Source organism: Malus domestica, chromosome 14 (assembly GCF_042453785.1).
Source record: "Malus domestica chromosome 14, GDT2T_hap1".
Taxonomy (NCBI): Eukaryota; Viridiplantae; Streptophyta; class Magnoliopsida; order Rosales; family Rosaceae; genus Malus; species Malus domestica.
In genome coordinates, this window is record NC_091674.1 from 18,378,801 (window position 1) to 18,401,254 (window position 22,454).

General features: G+C 36.4%; 2 protein-coding genes across 2 annotated transcripts; one reads left to right on the forward strand and one right to left on the reverse strand.

Annotated features, from left to right (window-relative positions):
* The first annotated feature begins 225 nt into the window (after positions 1-225).
* On the forward strand, positions 226-816 carry LOC103427361 (late embryogenesis abundant protein At1g64065-like). Its single transcript, XM_008365417.1, has one exon. The coding sequence runs from the start codon at positions 226-228 to the stop codon at positions 814-816; it is 591 nt and encodes a 196-aa protein (XP_008363639.1).
* A 5,745-nt stretch (positions 817-6,561) lies between these two features.
* Positions 6,562-7,152, reverse strand: LOC103427362 (late embryogenesis abundant protein At1g64065-like). Its single transcript, XM_008365418.1, has one exon. The coding sequence runs from the start codon at positions 7,150-7,152 to the stop codon at positions 6,562-6,564; it is 591 nt and encodes a 196-aa protein (XP_008363640.1).
* Between the last annotated feature and the right edge of the window lie 15,302 nt (positions 7,153-22,454).

Genomic DNA, 22,454 nt, shown 5'->3' on the forward strand with positions numbered 1-22,454 from the left:
TCCTACATACAGCAGTCTAGATTGACTATAGTCAAAATCCCAATAATGTACGCGTGTTTGGTTACATTTCAGCATTTCGTAGAAGCTTGTACCACTAAACATCCCATTCCATCTTAAATGCTTATATATAATCCACTGTCTTCCATCACTTCCACAAACAAACTCCCTCCACTTTCAAGCTTTCATCCCACAAAAGAAACCAACAAAATCTAGCAGATAACTAACATGGCTTGGAAAAATAGTGATGCGGAATCTTTGCAATCTGCTGATGAGCTGAAACGCCAGAAGAGAATCAAATTGACTATATACATTGGTATTTTCATTGTGTTTCAGATCATCATCATAACCTCGATGAGTCTCACTGTGATGAAAGTCAAGACCCCGAAGGTAAGGCTAGGCAACATCAGCGTCCAAGACCTCAACTCTGTCCAGGCAACACCTTCATTCGACACAAAATTCAAAACCCAAATCAGAGTTAAGAACACAAATTTTGGTCCATACAAGTTTGATGCTAGCATTGTCACGTTTTTGTACCAAGGCGTGATTGTCGGGCAAGTTGCTATTCCAATGAGCAAGGCTGGAATGCTTTCTACCAAAAAAATTGAAGTTGAGGTGAGCTTGAGTTCAAGAGCACTGAGCAGTTCCAATCTTGGCAGGGAATTGAGCAGCGGGGTGTTGACTCTCAACAGCGCGGCTAACTTGACCGGAAAGGTTGAACTGATGTTTATAATGAAGAAGAAGAAGTCTTCCACCATGGACTGCACCATTGCATTTGATTTGTCATCAAAGAAGCTGAAAAGTTTGCAATGCAAGTGATTAGACAAGATAAGTAGCGTGAAGCAGGAGGGTGGAGTTGAACTGCTTCTTTCTGTAACATATTTAGGATTCAAACTGCGAGTGAACAAGACTAGTTCTTGATTTGTATTCTTTGTGCAACCCTTGAATTTGTATTTATAAAACATTTATTGATTATTTTTAACCATTTATGCCTGGTTTTCCTTTCTTCCTGTCTTCAATATATGTTGCTTTGTCAAGTTTCAAACCTTGTAGATGTTTGTATTTTTTACACTTGTTAGTTTTACTTTTGATTATTTCATGGTTACTGTTTACTTATTGAGCTAATGGTTTCTCTTTTAACTTGCTAATGTGAAATATCATTCTGCTCTTATAATTAATGGGTTCTTCCCCAAATACAGCTGCCGAGAGATTTGAGCAGTATCATTCTATCACATGCTTCTTGTGAGCTCCCCATAACACTCAATGAATTTTTCCGAATCTGCATTCTACAGTGAGAAAATCCTCTCAATTCTAGTGAGAGAAAATGTCTCATCTCTGTTAAAAACTCATGAAAGTATGAATCAATTCTTCTTTCTTGTATCCTCAAATTATGAGCATTGCGTATTTTGAAATCATATGTTTTGATGATATATCCTACTAATTATCAACTAAGCATTTGAGCTGCAGTTCAATTGAGAGAAGCTAAAATGATTTTTACTATTTGATACTAATTATCAACTAAGCTTGTGAGTATTGTTCTCTTGGATTTGGCATTAAATCAACATGCCTAAACTAAAAAGGATTAGGATATCTTGGATGCAAGATATTTGGATTTGTGTTTCCTAGTTGGTTTGGGATTTGGTTTTAGTATAGGATTTGGTTTCCTATATTCTAGGGACTTTGTGTAAACCTATGACATGTATTAGTATAAATAGATGGATGTGGGATAGAGTTTTATGTGTGAGAATTTTTGGGAGGCATAAATTTGTATACTTGAGAACACTTTGTGTTTGTGAGTTCTCTTGTATTTGTTGGTTATCAATAAAGCTTCCGTTGCTATAGAGGTAGTCCTATATTGGACGAACTCTGAAATTATTGTGTTTTGTTTATTACTTGATTGGTTTTTGGTTTAGTTTACAACAAGTGGTATCATGAGCTTAGGTTCTTACGTGGGTTGTGACTATTAAGCAATGACAAAGACTAGTGATTCTACCAGTGATGATGATGTTGAAGAAAAGTCTGGCACTAGTGGAACCAAGTTGCTAGGTTTGAAATTGAGAAATTTGATGGAACAAACAACTTTGCTGTGTGGCAGTGTGAGGTTTAAGATGTCCTGGTACAACAAGGTTTGGTTGTTGTGTTAGGAGATAAGTCATTTGCGATGAAAAAAGAAGAATGGGAAAGATTGAATGCTCATGCATGTTCTACAATTTGGCTATGCTAGGGAAAGCAACAGAAGTATGGTGTGATGAACATAACTTCTACGAAGGAATTGCAGGCTGCATTGAGACAAAATACATGAAGAAAAGTGCAGAGAATTGACTGCATCTCAAGAGCAAGTTATACAGGTTCTAGTATAAATAGGGCACAAAAATGATTGGCCATCTAGAAGAGTTTAACAAGCTTCTAGCTGAACTGACAAATCTTAAAGAGATAATCAAAGATGAAGACAAGGCCTTGATCCTGATGAACTCATTGGCTGAATCCTATGACCCTTTCGTGACTAGTTGGATTTATGGCAGGGAGATAATAAAGTATGATGAAATCTCTAGTGCTCTTATGAATCATGAGGTGAGACACCTTGATAGGCAAGAAAGGAATAACTCTGAAGCTTTGATGGTGAGAGGGAGATTGAAAGAAAAGAAAGGTTCGCACAAGAAAAATAGTAGGTCTCGTACTAGAGGAGTCTCAAAGAATAGGAGGTTCTTGGGCAAAGATGAGTGTGCTTTTTGTCATGAGAAAGGACACTGGAAGAAGGACTGCCCTAAAATCAAAGAAAAGACTAAAAAGAAGAATGACGACTCCGAAGCAAATATGGTTGAAGTCGAGGATGAGAAATTTGTCTATGCCCTAACTGCATCGAGCATTGTGGATTATATGAAAGAGTGGGTGCTCGACACAGGTTGTAACATCACATGACTTCTCAAAGGCATTGGATTTCAAGCTTCAAAGTTATGAATGGAACTGTGTATATGAGAGATGATAATCCATGCACAACTAAAGGAATTGGAAGCATTAGGATCAAGCATCATGATGGTGTGATTCGAGAATTGCATGGTGTAAGGTACGTCCCAAATCTAAAGAAAAAATTGATCTCACTATGCACTCTCGAGTCACAAGGCTTCAAGTTTTACTCCGATAACAACGTGCTCAAAGTTGTTAAAGGAGCACTTGTCATAATGAAAGGCCTCAAAATGGTTTACTTTATATGCTACAAGGAAGTACTTTGGAAAATGGAGTGGCTGTGGTAGCTGATGAAGTGCAAAGTGATAAAAATGACTTGCCTGCATTATGGCACATGAGGTTAGGACATGTAGGAGAAAAGCATTGCAAGGATTGATCAATCAAGGGTATTTAAAAGGAGTAAAGACTGGAAAGATAAAGTTCTGTGAGCACTGTGTTCTTGGCAAACAAACAAAGGTGAAATTTGGCTTAGCTGTTAATCAAATGAAAGGGATTTTGGACTATGTTCACTCTGATATTTGGGGGCCTACAAAGAATGCTTCTATAGGTGGAAAAAGATGGTTTGTATCTTTTATTGATGACTAGTCTCACAGATCATGGATATATATGATGAAACGAAAGGACAAGGTTCTTGACATCTTCTTGGAATAAAAGAACATGGTGAAGAACAAGACTGGAAAGAAGATTAAGATACTAAGAAGTGACAATAGAGGGGAATATACCTCTGATCCTTTCTTCAAAGTGTGTAAAAAGGAAGGGATTACTCGACATTTCAGTGTTAGACATACTCCACAACAGAATGAGATTGCAGAGAGACTAAATAAGACTTTGCTCAAGAAAGTTCTTTGCATGCTATCTCAAGCTAAGCTACCAAAGAGATTTTGGGCATAAGCTTTGAGCTCTGCATGTTATGTGCTTAATTAACTGCCATTAACAACATTGGAGGGTTGAATACCTATTGAAGTGTGGTCTGGAGAACTAGCTTAGGACTACGATAAGCTACGAGTGTTTGGATGCAATGTCTACTTTCATGTGAAAGAAAACAAACTGGATCCATGAGCCAAGAAATCTGTCTTTATGGGATTCAATAGTGGTGTGAAAAGCTTTAGACTTCGGTGTCATGAGTTGAACAAGAATATAGTAAGTAGAGATGTGACATTCGATGAAAGTCACATGAAATTAAAGGAAGATGTTTAGATGGTGGAGATTGGGGAACAAGTAGTTGTGAATTCACAGCTAAGTAAGAAAGTTGTGGAAGAAGAAAGACAAGGTGATCAATTTGAACATGAAGAGAGTGATTGTGAAGAAGAAACACCATCAGAAGAACTAAGGATACAAGATGATTGCATAGCCAAAAAGAAGGGAAAAAGAGACATATCCCTACCTGCGAGATATAAAGATTGCATGGCCTACATGGTGTATATGCATTGCCAATAATTAAGGTTGAAATTCCCACTAATTTTGAAAGATGTGATGAAGGAATTGATAAGTTCTCAATTGGATATGTGGACTCAGACTTTGTTGGAGACTTAGGCAAGAGAAGATCGACAACTGGGCATGTGTTTACTATGGCAAAAGGTCCTATATGCTGGAGATCAATATTACAACCAAAGAAGCATAATACATGGAGATCGCTGAAGCTATCAAAGAAGCAAAGTGGACTCTAGGAATGTTATGAGATTTAGGTGTAGAACAACACAAGTTGGATGTATATTGTGATAGCCAAAGTGTCATTTATTTGGCCAGATATCAGGTACATCATGCCAGGACTAAGCACATTGATGTACAATATCATTTTGTGAGAGAAGTGGTAGCTGAAGGTGAGATTTGTCTAAAAGAGGTTGCTACAGAAGATAATCCAGTTGTTATGTTGACAAAGATGGTTAATGCAGCTAAGTTCGAGCACTGCTTGGATTTGGTGCGGTTGAAGCAAGTTTGATCTTGCGATATGGTGGAGCAACGGAAATTGTTTGATGCCTTGTTATGGATTTCATGCCAAGGTGGAGATTGTTGGATTTGGCATTAAATCAACATGCCTAAACTAAAAAGGATTAGGATATCTTGGACGCAAGATATTTGGATTTGTGTTTCCTAGTTGGTTTGAGATTTGGTTTTAGTATAGGATTTGGTTTCCTATATTCTAGGGCCTTTGTGTAAACCTATGACATCTATTAGTATAAATAGATGGATGTGGGATAGAGTTTTATGTGTGAGAGTTTTTGAGAGGCATAAGTTTGTATACTTGAGAACACTTTGTGTTTGTGAGTTCTCTTGTATTTGTTGGTAATCAATAAAGCTTCCATTGCTAGAGAGGTACGCCTATATTGGAGGAACTCTGAACTCTCAAATCGTTGTGTTTTGTTTATTGCTTGATTGGTTTTTTGTTTAGTTTACAACATGTTCTTCATATCAGAGCATCATAATCGTTCTCTGTATTTGTACGCTTAGAATAACGTTTGTTTCCAATGTTAATTCACTGATTCTATGATCACAGGACCATTTACATACACAATGGATCTGGTGACTGAGCTTGGATGAAGATTGAGTTGGAATGGTGGTTGCCTTCATCAAGTAGTCTATAGAGGAGAGATGAAGCTGCAGAGGTACTCGCTGCCACTTAGGTTAGCCACTCAGATTAGAATTGAATGATAATTGAACGTAAATGTACACTTGTATTGAGATTCAACTGTTACAGTGTGGTGGTTACAATGTTGTTTATACTCATTGTTTTACATTGAATTGTGTAGTTGTTAAACTAGGCGAAAAGTAGGGTACATTTAGTCCCCCAACCATAAATTGATATCATACTTTTTCTTCTCTCTTTACTAGTATACCCCAAAAAGATGCTCAAACCCGCAGCCGGTAGAGCAGATCCAAGAGAAACAGATTCTTCAGTTTGGAGTTCGAAATAGGGCAGACCGGTCGAACAAGAACCCTAGTCAGACTGGCCAAAACAAGGATATATTTCATGTTTAATTTGTTCATCCTTTTATTCATTTTAGAGTTATTTTTTAACGTCATAATGACCTTCTTATTGCAGCAGGAACCAAAAATTAACGACCTTACGGGAACACACTTTAGGATAAAAGAATTCAATAGAAAAGTGATTTCCGTACAATTTTTTTCTCATCCTACGTACCTGCATTTGTTTTTTACTTTTGAATTGAAGAAATCAAGAAAATCAAACAATGAAATAAGTAAGGTGTGCAGAAGGACAGAAGTGTCCACGGAAATTCTTTTCAAATAAATATCACGTCTGATTTCACTTGCATTTTAAGTTTGGGCCGTCTCTGAGGACATGGCAAATGTGATTGTGCAGTCCAACAGTACTTCTACCAACATCTATTCTTCATTTCACTATCCGATTCTATTAAATTTTGTGATTGGATTCGATTTGATGAAGGAAGGAATTCTTGCTATATATTCTACAGAAGTTAATCATCTGTTTCTATATTCAATCAAACAAAATTAAAAATAAGAAAAAGAAAAACAAAGTAGAGCAATACTATGAAAATTCTGCAGCAAAATGCAAGAAGTCCCATAGAAGATAAAAAATGAAACAATAAAATTCAAGAACTAATACTGATCTCGCAGGTCTGATCACTTGCATTGCAAACTTTTGAGCGTCTTCGATGACAGAGCAAATGCAATGGTGCAGTTCATGGTAGAAGCCTTCTTCTTTTTCATTATAAACATCAATTCAACCTTTCCAGTCAACCTAGCCGCGCTGTTGAGAGTCAACACCCCGCTGCTCAGTTCATTCCCAATATTAGAACTGCTCAATGCACTTGAACTCAAGCTCACCTCAACGTCAATTATTTTGGTGGAAAGCATTCCAGCCTTGCTCTTTGGAATAGAAACTTGCCCGACAGTTGCGCCTTGGTACAAAAACGTGACAGTGCCTTCATCAAACTTGTATGGACCAAAATTTGTGTTCTTGACTCTGATTTGGGTTGTGAATTTAGTGTCAAATGAAGGTGTTGTTGGGGCGGAGTTGAGCTCTTGGACGTTGATGTTGCCTAGCCTGAGCTTGGGGGTCTTAACTTTCATCACAGTAAGACTAATAGCCGTTATAACTATAATCTGAAACACAATGAAAATACCAATGTATATGGTCAATTTGATTCTTTTCTGGCGTTTCAGCTCGTCAGCGGACTGCAACGATTCCGCATCATTTTGTTTCCAAGCCATGTTAATCTCCTTTTCTTTTCTGATATAAGGGCTGAAAAAAATAAAAGTTACCTGCTTTGTTGGCTTCTTTTTGTGGAATGAAAGATTGGAAGTGAGGGAGTTGTTTGTGGAAATGAGGCAAGAGTACTGTGCTTTATATAGTGTTTGGAGTTTGTCCTATTTTTAATAAGTTGTGTTGTGGAATGAATTTCCTGGAAAATGTGAGTTCATCAGGGAACAATTTTATCGCACACACCGAACCAAACGCGTCCAAGTGCGGGAATTATTGACTTCTAGATAATCGATGAATTTGGTGGAGTGAGGACATTTTAGGTTTTTTCTTTGGTCAGCCAAGAGAGAAAATTTTAATATTAAATATCCGTAGAAGCTTCTATTAATAATTAAATAGATCAAATCTCCGAATGACAGGTGAGAACGTGATGTGGGATCTATTAGAGGACACTTATCCCCTATGGAACGGTAGATCAATAAAAATTTATTGTTATTTAACTTGGATTAGTTCTTCTAATTAGCCCCATATGACAAGCAGGAAAAAAACAACTGAATGCTAAATAAGCTTGAACCAATCAAAGAAGTCACAGCCACAATTAGCATCTGGTAATAACTCTCAAATCACTTGTGGCTCGTTTATGTAACCGTAATTAAAATATGAATCAAATTCTTGTTGAAACTGTTTACTTAAATGTTATGGAATTAGAGTAGGAATAAAATTGAATTCATATGAGGTGTTTACCAATTCACTTGAGTCGGAGTATAAATCAATATAATTATTAAAATGCCCTTATCTTTTTCATCTTATCTTTATATTTATTTTTAATAACATTTTAAATAATTATTTTTATTTGTTTGATTAAAGTGGAGTTAAAAAACCCTAGCCAAATCATCTTCTCCGCAGACCAAACAAGTTAAAAATTTATAACCCACTCATCCCCCTGTATACCCAGGAAAGCCACTAAACACGATTATAATCCACCAAGCAAGATTATAACTCACCTCAGCCTCTGCATTTTTACAATCTTCAAATCCTCTATTTCTCATCGTGAAGATCACTCCAATTTTTGTTTTCCGTTACACACTCTAAATTTTTCAAAATCCTATTTTGGGTACTTTCTTCACCTGGGTTTTTCTCACAGCTTCCTAGTATTTTCCCGGCATCCAAACTGGGAATGGACTTTTTTCCTTGGAATGAGCCAGCGAGCGAGAAGCATATCCACCGCCTGATGAGCCAGCAAGCGAGATGGCATAATAGGAAGAAAATTTGCATTCCCGATTCCCTTACCCTCCTGAAATTCAAATACCTTATTTATCCCACTCCACCAATTTCAGGAATTGCATTCCTTATTTTGGGTGGGGTCCACCACACTGTTGATTCCTTAATAATTAGTAAACACCGGAGTAATCCGTAATCGAAATTCAATTATGTTATTTGGTTACCATTACCCTTACGTAAAAGCGCTCTTAGTACATTGTCTTGACTTGTAAAATTATCAGAGAAACAGCCAAATGACGCGCTCTTAGTACATTGTCTTGACTTGTAAAATTATCAGAGAGACGGCCAAATGACACTTCCATAACACTTGTAATGTTCCAAATTTGTTAATTACCACATGCACAGTTCGACAAGGGTGGAGTTTTCACAAAAGGCTTCGGTATTTAAACTCTCTTTTTCTCCCTCATTATGCCCATGTGGGATATTTCGATATATATGTACTACTCACGCATGTCAATATAACGTTCAAGACTAATAATACAATGCTTCCTGAAAAAGGTTAAGATATGTGTGTTATGTGAAATTTTATAGGCCCAAGCAGGGTCTACCACCAATATCACCGATATTGTCCCAACTTAGCCACCTATTACTAGGTGTTGGGTTTTATCACAAAAAGCCTCAGTAATATTAGGGGTGAAAACTCTCATATATTAATTGTATATTCTTTTATCATATAACCGATGTGGGATCCTATTCTCCAACACGTCCCCTCACGAGTGACCCCACACAGGGTCATAAGGGAAACCAATTCCCACATCGGGAACTAGTCAAGTCATAACACCGGAGCTAACTCAACTTTTCCAGAGTCCGATCATCATTCAAGTATTAGGGCCAACGCAACTTTCGAGGGCCTAATCATTTAGTACCTTAAGGTGGTGCTAGTGCAACTTTTCGAAAACCCAACTTAAGGAGGTACATTTGAGCCTAGTAAATCGGGCCCAGGATGTGTTGAAGGAATAGCTTGCTCTGATACCATGTAAAAGTTTATAGGCCCAAACATGGTCTACCACCAATATCACTGATATTGTCCTAACTTAACCACCTGTTATTAGGTGTTGAGTTTTATCACATAAGGCTTTGATGATAAACTAGTATATCATTGAACCAAAAATATTTTAAGAGGCTATGCAAGATGTAGCTTGGCAAAAATCTATGGAGGAAGAAAAGTTAGTAATTGAGAAGAATTCCAAATAGGAATTGGTGGACAGGCGTATTGACAAAGATGTCATAGGTGTCAAGTGGATTAACAAGACAAAGCTTAATTTGGATGGGTCAATCCAAAAGAATAGGGCAAGGCTAGTTGAAAAGAGCTACTCACAAAAACTTGGAGTAGATTTTAATGAAACTTTCACACCATTGGCAAGACTTAAAAACTATTCGGATCCTAAAGATATTGGAGCTACTAGGTAGATTAAACTCAAGAATTACTTCTTAAGTTGTTGAAATATTCACCAAAGCATTGTCAAATAACGAGTTTCAATGTTGTGCTAGGATAGCACAAAACCCGTTGGAACCAACTCAAGCTAACCCACAGGAAATATATCAAATGGAATGCAAGAACAAAATATAAAAGACACCAAGATTTTAACGAGGTTCCTCAACAGTTAGTGTAACTGGAGTATGTCCTCGGAGCAGTAGGAGCTCACTCAATAATCCACTATCAACCAAATAGGAGTTTACAAAGTGTTGTCAAGCTCACAACCCAAAACCCCAATACAACCAATAGCTTTCACACACCAAATAAACAAATAGAGAAAGAAATATAGTGATTAATTTCTTCTCTATACAAAGCTCAAAGCTATTATAACAAATAACACTTTGATGGAGTGAGAACTAACCAAGAAAGAAAATCAGTTTTCTTTCGTATATGGGAGCTGTGGCACCTCTCTTCTTCTTTTTTGCCCTTTGTTTTTTTTGCTAAGCGGCTGCCTTTCTTCTGATAACAAAAGCAGTAATTGCTGCCAAATAAAAACCCTAAGTCACCCCGTGACTTCCACATGGGCCAAGAACAAAAGGCCCTTTAAATGGGCTGCTGGGCTTTCACATAAAAGGCCACTTCAATTTGGCCATATATTTAACAATCTCCACCTTGGCCAAATTCCGAAAGCGTCATGACAAGCCAACACAACATAATTAACAATCAACCAAAACATCACTCCCAAATACTAGCAAGAGAACAACTCATGCCGAGCCAAATGCTTCAAAACTCCTACTACTCAACGCCTTCTTTATATAGGCAAAATGTGAGCCAAGTTCAAACAATGAACAAACTTGGTTACACCAACAACCTTAGTCAACATATCAGCGGGGTTGTCTTTAGTTGGAATCTTCTGGAGAATAATCTCTCATTCACCAATGACTTCACGCACAAAGTGATAACGCATATCTATGTGCTTGGTCCTCGCATGATGAACCTGATACTTAGCCAAATAAATGGCACTCTGACTATCACAATGTACCTTCACCTGCTTCTGATCAACCCCCAAATCTCTAATCAACCTATGTATCCAAATGGTCTCCTTTATAGCTTTAGAAACTGCCATATATTCAGCCTCTGTAGTAGACAAGGCAACAGACGACTGCAAAATGGACCTCCAACAAACTGGCCCTTTAACCATAGTAAACACATAGCCTGTAGTCGACTTCATTCCATCCAGATCACCTGCATAATCTGAATCAACATAACCAATTGCAAAATGACCAATACCAAAGTCATCTCTCTCAAAACGTAAACCAACATCTCGAGTACCATGGAGATACCTCAATATCCACTTAGCTGCTTGCCAATGCTCTTTACCTGGATTATGCATATATCGACTCACCATGCCAACTGCATGAGCAATATCTGGTCTAGAGCATACCATTACATACATCAAACTACCAACCAAATTTGCATATGGTATATTTTTCATTTGCAGCTTCTCTTTATCAGTTTTAGGACATTGTGGAGAACTCAATTTAAAATGAGGAGCCAAAGGGGTACTAACCGGTTTGGTTGAATCATAAACTCCAAACTTCCGGATCAACTTCTCAAGGTATTGTCTTTGATTCAAACTGACCAAACCCTTCTTTCTATCTCTAGTGATCTCCATGCCAAGGATCTTCTTCACTTCACCAAGATCCTTCATCTCAAACTCATTCTTCATTTGCTTCTTCAATTTCTCAATCTCTTCGACATTCTTTGAGGCAATCAACATATCATCAACATATATCAACAAATAAATGAAAGACCCATGTTGTAACTTCTTGAAGTACACACAATGATCATATTTTCTGAGACTACATACGCTTCACTTGTCACGGTGCTTCCTTGCAATAGGTACAAATGACCACATCGAGGCGCTTTCATCACACAAGTGCACCATAAGTAACTTTCAATGCCTACCCATCTGAATGAAACCTGAAGCCTTTGGCTTCTAAAATTCCCAAAGAAATAAGATTTTTCTTCAAATTCGGTACATACTGAACACCTGTCAACTCTTTAACCATGCCATCATGCAACTTCAAACGAACTGTACCAATCCCTTTTGTTGTACAAGGATTGTCATCTCCCATGAACACAACACCACCATCAAACTCTTTCAAGCTTGAAAACCAATCCTTGTGAGGAGTCATATGATGAGTACAACCCGTATCCAACACCCATTTAGTAGCACAATCAAATGATGAGGAAGTGGTTAAAGCAAAATAAAAAAAATCTGTTTCAACCTCAGCAACATTGGCTTCAGAACTTTCTTTTCCTTTGGTCTTCAACTTAGGACAATCTTTCTTCCAATGACCCTTATTATGACAAAAGGCACATTCATCCCTTTCTAAGGTTTTTCTACCTTTAGAGTTTGCTTTAGGTCGAGAGTGTGATTTTTTCCTACTAGAAGAGGATCTCCTCTTCGATGATCTACCTTTAACAAATAAAGCTTCAGAGGTACTATCATGATTTTCATCTCTATGCCTCATTTCATAATTCATCAAGGCATTTGACACATCTTCAAATTTCACAGTTTCTTTACCATGTTAATAGTGGTAACAAAATTCTCATAAGAGTCCGGCAAGGAATTCAACAATATTAAGGCCTTATCTTCATCCTTAATATCTTCATCTAAATTTAACAAGTTGGCAATCAACTTATTAAAAGCATCAAGTTGTCTATGTTGGAAATGTGCCCTAAAACCAACCATATGATGATACTTTACGGACATTTCACATGTTAAACTAATATAGTTTAATATCAAGGGCAAAGATTATTGTTTTAAGCCGTCTCATATAAATGTTATATGCTTAAACGATAAGTCCAAGGAATATGTAATTAGGAGAATGTAATTTAAAGAAGTTAGATTCATGAGACCATTCTCTTTCGTATACATATCCTAAATGTTCCTGATCATAAGATTGCCAATTAGGCATTGACAATCCGTTAAGATCATTACGTGATGTGTCTTCTCTCAGGGAGAGTGACTGGTCTCGAGTCATTGGTGTGATTGACACCAAGACAAGCATGTAGGTGCTCAATAGAGAATAAGTCCACTGAACACGATCAACGAGGAGTTCTCAAACTCATGTCACATGAGAACTCATGGTTGGGATAATGCAAAGTAGTCATTTGACCTAAGGCATCATAGTTGTCTTGTGGTTAAGTCATTGATCTTTGACTATGTCAAAGTCACTCTGTCAGAGGTGTCCACGGCATAGTTGGGGTTAAGCCACTTAGCCATGTAGGCAAGTGAATGCGCAACAAGGGATCTCTAACCTTCAAACCGTTTGAGGGAGAATACTCTATGATATGATTAAGAATCTCTGGCCAGAGTATGAATGAGATTTAGGAAGTCGTTCCAAATCACATTCAAAGTAATCATATAAGTAAATGAATCACATTGGATAGTAGACATGAATAAACTATCAAACCAAACAATGTGGTCAAGAGTATTGTATTAGAGAAAGACCGTATTGCATTGTAATCCTAAACTGAATAGGTTCTCCACCTCTTCTGATTAGCTTGGGTAACCATGACATCTGCTAGGTGTCACTCATGGTTTGTGGAAGCCCTAAACGTGTATAAACACTAAAGGGAGAATTGAAAGTAAGTTTTAATTCACAATTGATTTGAAAGAGTTCTAATCGCCCACTGCCTCGCTAAAAGGAACCTAATGGATTGTACGCCGTGTAAGGTAGAGATTGAAGAAACAACGGAGATGAGTAAGGATAATTAAATGGTTTAATTATTTATGGCAAAGATTAATTAATATGTTAATTAATCAAATGAATAAAGTTCGTTAAAGACCTCGGGTTAGTTTTGGGCCTCAAGGCCCAATGGGCTTCGAACGTTAAGCCCATTAACTTAAGTTGTATGACAACTTAATGACTAAATATTCACAAAGGCCCAAACAGCCCAATAACACCCTATGGCCGGCCATATTGATAAAGGAGTGGGTTTTGGACTTATTACAAGTTTGCCACTCCAATGAAGGTAGGTATAAATATGACTTTATAGCATTTTCTTCATTAGGGTTTCTTTTAGAGAAAAGATGAGAACACAATGTCTCTCCCTTCCTCTCTAAGAGGCCGGCCACCCTAGAGGATTTTAGCTAGCAATCTTACTTCCTCTAGGTCACTCATCTCTTCTTCAAGTCCTTCCTTGGTGTGGAAAAATTAGAGGTTCTCAATTTTGGGAACTTGGAGAATCCTTTCTACCATCCTCCTCCAAGAAATCGATGGAACTAAGAAGCAAGGAATGAAGGCCCTCTCCTTGGGTGATTAGCCTTTGCTTATGCAAAGAGGAATCAACAAAGGTATAAAATATCTTAACTCACTTTGTTCTTGAGTTAAGTCTTGGTTCACCTTTCTACTAGGCTTTGAATTTCATGGGTAATGTTTTGTTTTTGAGTGCATACAAGCATGATTCCGCCTTTAAATGTTAATTGCATGCCATAGATGTTGCTCAAATGAACATGTTTTTCACAAAATTTCCTTTAAGTGGTATCAAGAGCCTAGGTCTAGTAGTTGGTGAATCCTTTTGGGTTTTGTAGTTCATAGTCTTTGATTTGAATGTTGTAATTGTTACAAGCTTTATTCTTGCTTCTTTGAATGTAAATTTTGTTAGAAAATTTGCCATCTCAAATGTTGTAGATGTAGTTCATATGAGCATGAATTTTGGAGCTAAAATTTGGTGCCATGTTTTTGGGAAATTCGGCCAAATCCAAATGGTGGATTTTTGGGTTCATGTTTGTCTTGTTAAAAGTGTTTTAAAGTGACATTAGGAACCCCTAAGTACCCTAGTATGGTAATATCTTATTTCCCTTAAGTTTGAGAGTTTTTGGGGTGTCTTTGGGTGAAAAATGTTCATGGAGCTCTTATGGGTTTTCATGGATGTTCTTCATTGTTCTTGTTATGTTTTTGGCAAGAACAAAAAGGTTGGGTATTTTGATTCAAAAGTTTTGGTTGTTGAATGAAGTTTTTGTTTGTGATGGATTGTTTGAATTTTCAATAAATACCCATACCAATCACTTACACATTTTCCTTGTTTCAAGGAACCATGTTTTATGGAAACCTACTTTTTCAAACCAACCCATCACCTTTTCAACCCATCACCTTTCACTTTGTTGAAAAATTCAAAAGTTTTTATGACACCATCACTCTCACCAACCGGCCACCCTATTAAAATAGGGTACTTTTGGGGCTTTTATGCAATTACATAAAGTTTTGATACTTTTGTGTATTTGTACTTTGACCCGAAAGTTTATGTTTTTACGTAAAGGCCCAAAAACACTAAAGGACAAATTGTTTTGCTCCTTTAATGAAGTTTTTGTATTTGATGAAATTTTTGGGTTCTAGTTGTAATTACATGAAGTTGTGGACTTTTGTGTTCTTACAAAGTGACCTCAAAAGTTTGTGTTTTGCAACATAGCCCAAAAAGTTGTGGTTATTGCATTTGGCCCAAATTAGTTGAGAACAAAATAGTTTGTATCTTTAAATGAGAATTGGATTTTCATTTCATTTAGCTCCATTTAAATCAATTCTATGGAAACAAAAACCAAATGAAAATGTTGCATTCAAGTTTAAATAGTTAAAGCGTTAATTAATTAAAGAAAGGGTGATTATGAACCTAAGCCTACGATAATTAAGCTATGTGAAAGGCCGTCTCAAATTTGTTTGAACCATGGGAATGTGTAGATTAGATTTTGGTTGTAATTTGATATGATCAAATGTTGTAAAAGAGCATATGCTCTTCTTTACTTTAAAGTAATTTGTTTTGATTAAATGTTGTAAAAGAGCATAAGCTCTTCTTTACTTTGAAGTACTCCTTTCTTGTTTTATTTGATATGCATGAAATTGGAGTAGTTGGGTCCAACGCCCAATAGGAAAAACACGCCTTAATATGATTAAACGCGTAACTAAAATCAATCACCATCCCTAGGCCGAGATTCAACACTAGGCTCGTGTTGGATTGAATCAAAGGTTCATAGTCATCCTAAGGCCCTAAGGCAACTATATAGTCCATCAATGAATGCAAACCTTATGTTAGTAGTATCATATACTCTTGCTTTAAAAACCGTTTTACAAGCATAGTGGGAGTATTATATACAACTAAATCAATCACATGGACCAATAGTTGTAATAGGACCAAATTATTTTAATAAGATTAAAATGCATGCTTATATGTGATGAGACCTAAAACCCTCAACCAAACCATTATTAAGTTGATAAGCGTGAGAGTGCTTTGAACACTCTTTCGTGGCCTTCCACCGTGGTAGGCTCTGATCGTTTGTGACTCGTACACCGACTTCACCCTATCATGGGGGATTACAAAGTGCGTGCTTACACTCAGGAGGAGTTCTATATGCATACATGATGTTGTGAAGGTAGGCAACGAGAATGATCAACATCATATCATTGTGAGGTTGTTCTTGAACCCCTACTCGAACTTGCATGGTGGGAATGACTTAACTAAGTGCAATGGAGCCAACATCATATCATTATGAGACTTCATTCTCTAGAGGCCAAATAAGATGGGTACTTGCAAGAGATGCAAATGAGTAAGCGTACTCTCTCATTATTATTGATGCTAGCTAACATCATATCATTGTGAGGTGGGCTTGGTAATGATGAGTCTCCCATACCCTACTAAGAGTTTCCTCCAAAACTCTCGAATTTCGATGAGGGATATGGAATTTTCCAAAAATAGTGGGTGGTTCTATTTGATTTAAAGACCCGGATCAAATGGCTTAAAATCAATCAATTTATATTCGTTATGTATTTATTTACCAATATATTTGCAAACACTATCCAAAACTTGACAAAGAAAAAGCCGAAAGCTTTAGTTTCCGGACTTGGTACTACAATTCCATAGATTGTCTATAATGGCTTGTATATGTACCTAAGTATTCTCATCCTCACAATCTTCCTATTGATAATGTATCATTGGAAGAACATGTTAGATAAGTCTATCATAAAGAGGACAACACTTTTAATGTCATAATTCTTCAATTACAAATTGTTGTATGAAGAAATAAGAGTTGCTTTGAACAACCCTTAGCTAACGCAAACATTAGTGCTTGTTTCTTTGTTACATGAACAAGGAACTTGAGAAGTAAGCACAAGGGCATGGACACTTTATGTGCCATGATTCTTCACTTACAAATTGTTGTATGAAGAAATGAGAGTTGCCTTGAACAACTCTTGAAAGTTTGTAATTATGTTTAGAACATAATGGTTAGTTGACAAAAATAGTCCATCAACATGGACTTATGATGATTTTGAATCATTGAGTGTTGAAGTGTTAAACCACTTCTAGAGACGGAAACTAGGCAAGGACTTCACCTTTGTGTCCCTATCCAAATGGTTCACTAAGTTTATTGTAAACTATATAGTGAACAATAACCACACGCTCTCCAAATCGTTTGATGTGTATAACACAATTGAAATAAGTTTCAAGAGAGATAGTGGGAGTTTAAGGACCATGACTATTGTAGTCAAAGGAGAAGTCAAATGAAGAAGGGGAAATAACTCCAAGGGAACAAACTTTCTTTATGAAAGGATGGACATTGGAAGGGGTATTTGCAAGAAATGTCTTGCAAGTGTCAAGAACACACCTTTCGAAGGTGTTGTAAATTGTTCTTGAAAAGTTCAAAACAGTTGGTTCTTCTACTTGAATGCTTGATTCCGTATTAGTAACTATGTTTTACAATCGTTGTAAAAGTGTGGCTAATAAGAAGTAGAAGATTAATGAGAGAAGAGAAAGTACTTCACATTCGGAACGTGAATCAAATGTAGATCTCTACGAAAGCAGATCGTACTTACTTCCTCATATGAACTACCAAAGAAATTGGAAAAACCAAAGATTGTCTTTACATTCCAATTTTAAGGAACTTAATTCCGTCACTATGAGAGATGGATGAATGTTGTGTTTGACAAAACATTGTTCTTTATTAATGAATGATTAGATTATTGTAATCTAATTGATTATCTCTATAGTAGAGATGATATGATAGTGTTAACTGTTTAGAATATAACGATGCTTAAAACCCAAAAGGTTGCAAGGTAGTGACTAATCCCAACTGAGTTGTGATACCTCTAAAACGTAAATTAGGAGTTGGTCATAGCTGGATGCTTTGGATCGTTCGATCCGGATCCAATGCCTTCTTGTTAAAATTGTATAGAGGCAAAATGTTTGAATCTTTATTCTTTTGGAAAGGAAGAAAGAATCACAAAGTTGTTGAGGTTAATTCACTTAGATGTTAGTGGCACTTGTCCACAACCTAATACTACTCATGTTGTATGACATTCACCGAATATCGCTCTCGGTTGGACTATCATTTATTTTGAATAAACACAAGTCCAAATACTTTGCAAAAGGTTTCAAAGAATTCAAGAAATGTAAGTTGATGAGTAAGATGTCTAAAGTATTTACCTCCTTAGATTTGATCCAATGAAAGGTAACACTTTAGAACAGTTTCCTTGAAAGATATCAAGGAAAGAAGCATCATAAGATAATGGATTTCTCCATTAAGAGAAGAACGAACTCAAATAAGATTTAGTTCGTTGGATGTTACCAATTACCCATATATAAGATATACACTTCTAAGATAATATGATTGTCAATTAGAAGACCTTCCAAAATTTTCATGACTCCATAAGATGTAGTTGGAAAGAAAGACAAATCTTAATCATGTTAAGATTTGGGGTTGTGTGCTAATAAGCAATATTTGTTTAAAGAATTATCTTGTGGGTATCCTTAAATAACATTTGGATATCATTTCTATAAACCAACTAACAAATGTTGTTTGTTGGGTAGTTCATTGTAATCCTACACTAGGATTTGCCTAAGATAGAGCAAAGGAACGAGGGATAGAACTCAAAGAATGGGTTCTTTGAGAGACAAGATAGTGATCAACAAATATAACAACCTAGTTCCTATACCACAAGCTCCAAGGTAGTCGAGAAGGATTTATAAACTGTCTCAGTTGAATGGTTTGAACTTTATGATTATGTCATAGAGTTACACCTCTTAATTCGAAAGAAATAAGAATGAAAATCCTTATGACTACATTGAGTGTATATACGACATATACTCAAGGAAATGGTAAAGTACCATTTGACCCGAAATAATGAAACCTTTATAGCTAATTGGTAGCTTAAAGTGACTACAATCAAAGAGATTGGTTGACTTTGAAGAAACCATCTTTAACGTAGTCTTGGTTTCAATTAATTCGAAGTTTGCTAGCTACAACTAAATGGTGATTCAATGTTTGGACATAATATGGGTTTCCGAAACCATTATTAAGATAGTCTTGATAATATATGTCTAAAACTATGAATCACAAGACATGTAAGTTGTAGAGATCCATCCATCATGAATCTTAGCAAGCTAGTGGGAGCTATAAGCGTCTTATGAGAGAAAAGATCAAATCGTTTGATTTCTCATAAAGATGTAAATGAATCTTTTGTTTACTAGGTTTACAAAAGATTGGTGGGAGTTAATCATGTTCCTAAATTTGAATATATATATATATATATATATATATATATATATATATATATATATATACACATATATGATATATTAATTTTGGAAATGAAAAGAATACTTCTTCTTTAAAGTTATGACTTTAAACATTCTATAAAGATAGAATGGATATGGGAGACATAGTCTATATACATGGGATGGAAATCTACAATGATAGATTTCAAGATATAATTGGATTATATCAATCCCTAATAATAGACAAAAGATGCTAGGAAGTTTCTCATATGATGAAAAACTTCAATCAGAAGAACAACTCTAGTGAGACTAGGAGGTAGCTCTTCTCAAAGGGAACATACCCTTTGACTCCCAAAGAAATAATGTGTAAATAGAATCCTTTATGCATATGCAGAAAGGTGATTTACGTATTTCATATTGTATGAAAAACGTTGATATGAGTTGTACCAAGATCGGTACAAGACGATATCAATGCAAGCCCAGGATCAGAACCATAGCAACTGTCAAGTGAATCCTTAAGTATTTGAGAAATAATAAAGGATGGATTCCTCAAGAATGAGGAAGAATTAGAGTAACGTAATGGAAGCGTAAATGTATTAGATTATGAATTTAATCCATTATTGGATGTTTCTTCATTATGAATGAAGAGATAATCAGATATCTCTTTATTATAACTAAAGAGATATTTGGATGAAAACATTAAAAGTAATGACTTTAGTGTGTTCCATTATGAATGCAAAATATATTGCCATATAGAAGCTTACAACAATGTTGTTTGTATGGGAAAGTTCATTTATGAACTCTCTATTCGGTTCCACCAGAAAGTGTCTCCACTGTACTGACACTACGACACTAATGGGGCGATAGCTCAAGCTAGGGAATCACGGTCTCATCAAGATCCGAACTCAAATGAGAGACTGAACCACATGATTGAGAATCATGTATAATGGTGACGTCGTTATTCTCAAGGTTGCTTCTATGGATAACATATAGATATCCATTGCCTAGGCCTACTACTCAGCCATTTTTGAAATGACTACAGAAGAGGTATCATCATTGATGACCAAGCTAATTGGCTCTAGTGCAAGTGGGAGATTGTTGGAAATGTGCCCTAAAACCAATCATATGATGATACTTTACGGACATTTCACATATTAAACTAATCTAGTTTAATATCAAGGGCAAAGATTATTGTTTTAAGCCGTCTCATATAAATGTTATATGCTTAAACGATAAGTCCATGGAATATGTAATTAGGAGAATGTAATTTAAAGAAGTTAGATTCATGGGACTATTCTCTTTCATATACATATCCAAAACGTTCCTGATCACAGGATTGCCAATTGGGCATTGACAGTCCGTTAAGATTAGTACGTGTTGTGTCTTCTCTCAGGGAGAGTGACTGGTCTCGAGTCATTGGTGTGATTGACACCAAGACAAGCATGTAGGTGCTCAATAGAGAATGAGTCAACTGAACACGATCAACGAGGAATTCTCATACTCATGTCACATGAGAACTCGTGGTTGGGATAATGCAAAGTAGTCCTTTGACCTGAGGCATCATAGTTGTCTTGTGGTTAAGTCCTTGATCTTTTACTATGTCAAAGTCACTCTGTCAGAGTTGTCCACGGCATAGTTGGGGTTAAGCCACTTAGCCATGGAGGCAAGTGAATGCGCAACAAGGGATCTCTAACCTTCAAACTGTTTGAGGGAGAATACTCTATGATATGATTAAGAATCTATGGCCAGAGTATGAATGAGATTTAGGAAGTCGTTCCAAATCACATTCAAAGTAATCATATAAGTAAATGAATCACATTGGATTGTAGACATGAATAAACTATCAAACCAAACAATGTGGTCAAGAGTATTGTATTAGAGAAAGACCGTATTGCATTGTAATCCTAAACTGAATAGGTTTTCCACCTATTCTGATTAGCTTGGGTAACCATGACATACTGCTAGGTGTCACTCATGGTTTATGGAAGCCCTAAACGTGTATAAACACTAAAGGGAGAATTGAAAGTAAGTTTCAATTCACAATCGATTTGAAAGAGTTCTAATCGCCCACTGCCTCACTAAAAGGAACCTAATGGATCGTACACCGTGTAAGGTAGAGATTGAAGAAACAACGGAGATGAGTAAGGATAATTAAATGGTTTATTTATGGCAAGGATTAATTAATATGTTAATTAATCAAACGAATAAAGTTCGTTAAAGACCTCGGGTTAGTTTTGGGCCTCAAGGCCCAATGGGCTTCGAACGTCAAGCCCATTGACTTAAGTTGTATGACAACTTAATGACTAAATATTCACAAAGGCCCAAACAGCCCAATAACACCCTATGGCCGGCCATATTGATAAAGGGGTGGGTTTTGGACTTATTACAAGTTTGCCACTCCAATAAAGGTAGGTATAAATATGACTTTATAGCCTTTTCTTCATTAGGGTTTCTTTTAGAGAAAATATGAGAACACAATGTCTCTCCCTTTCTCTCTAAGAGGCCGGCCACCCTAGAGGATTTTAGCTAGCAATCTTACTTCCTCTAGGTCACTCATCTCTTCTTCAAGTCCTTTTTTGGTGTGGAAAAATTAGAGATTCTCAATTTTGGGAACTTGGAGAATCCTTTCTACCATCCTCCTCCAAGAAATCGATGGAACTAAGAAGCAAGGAATGAAGGTCCTCTCCTTGGGTGATTAGCCTTTGCTTATGCAAAGAGGAATCAACAAAGGTATAAAATATCTCAACTCACTTTGTTCTTGAGTTGAGTCTTGGTTCACCTTTCTACTAGGCTTTGAATTTCATGGGTAATGTTTATTTTTTGAGTGCATACAAGCATGATTCTGCCTTTAAATGTTAATAGCATGCCATAGATGTTGCTCAAATGAACATGTTTTTCACAAAATTTCCTTCAGTCTAATAATTTTTGTACCTTCTTTGTATTGAAAGCGGTAGAGCTTTTTCTTTTAAGTGTAGCCGGTTCTCTGCACTCTTTGTCATATACTTGTCTTCCAATTTTTGCCACAACACACTTGCTATTGTCTCCCGTATCACAAAATAC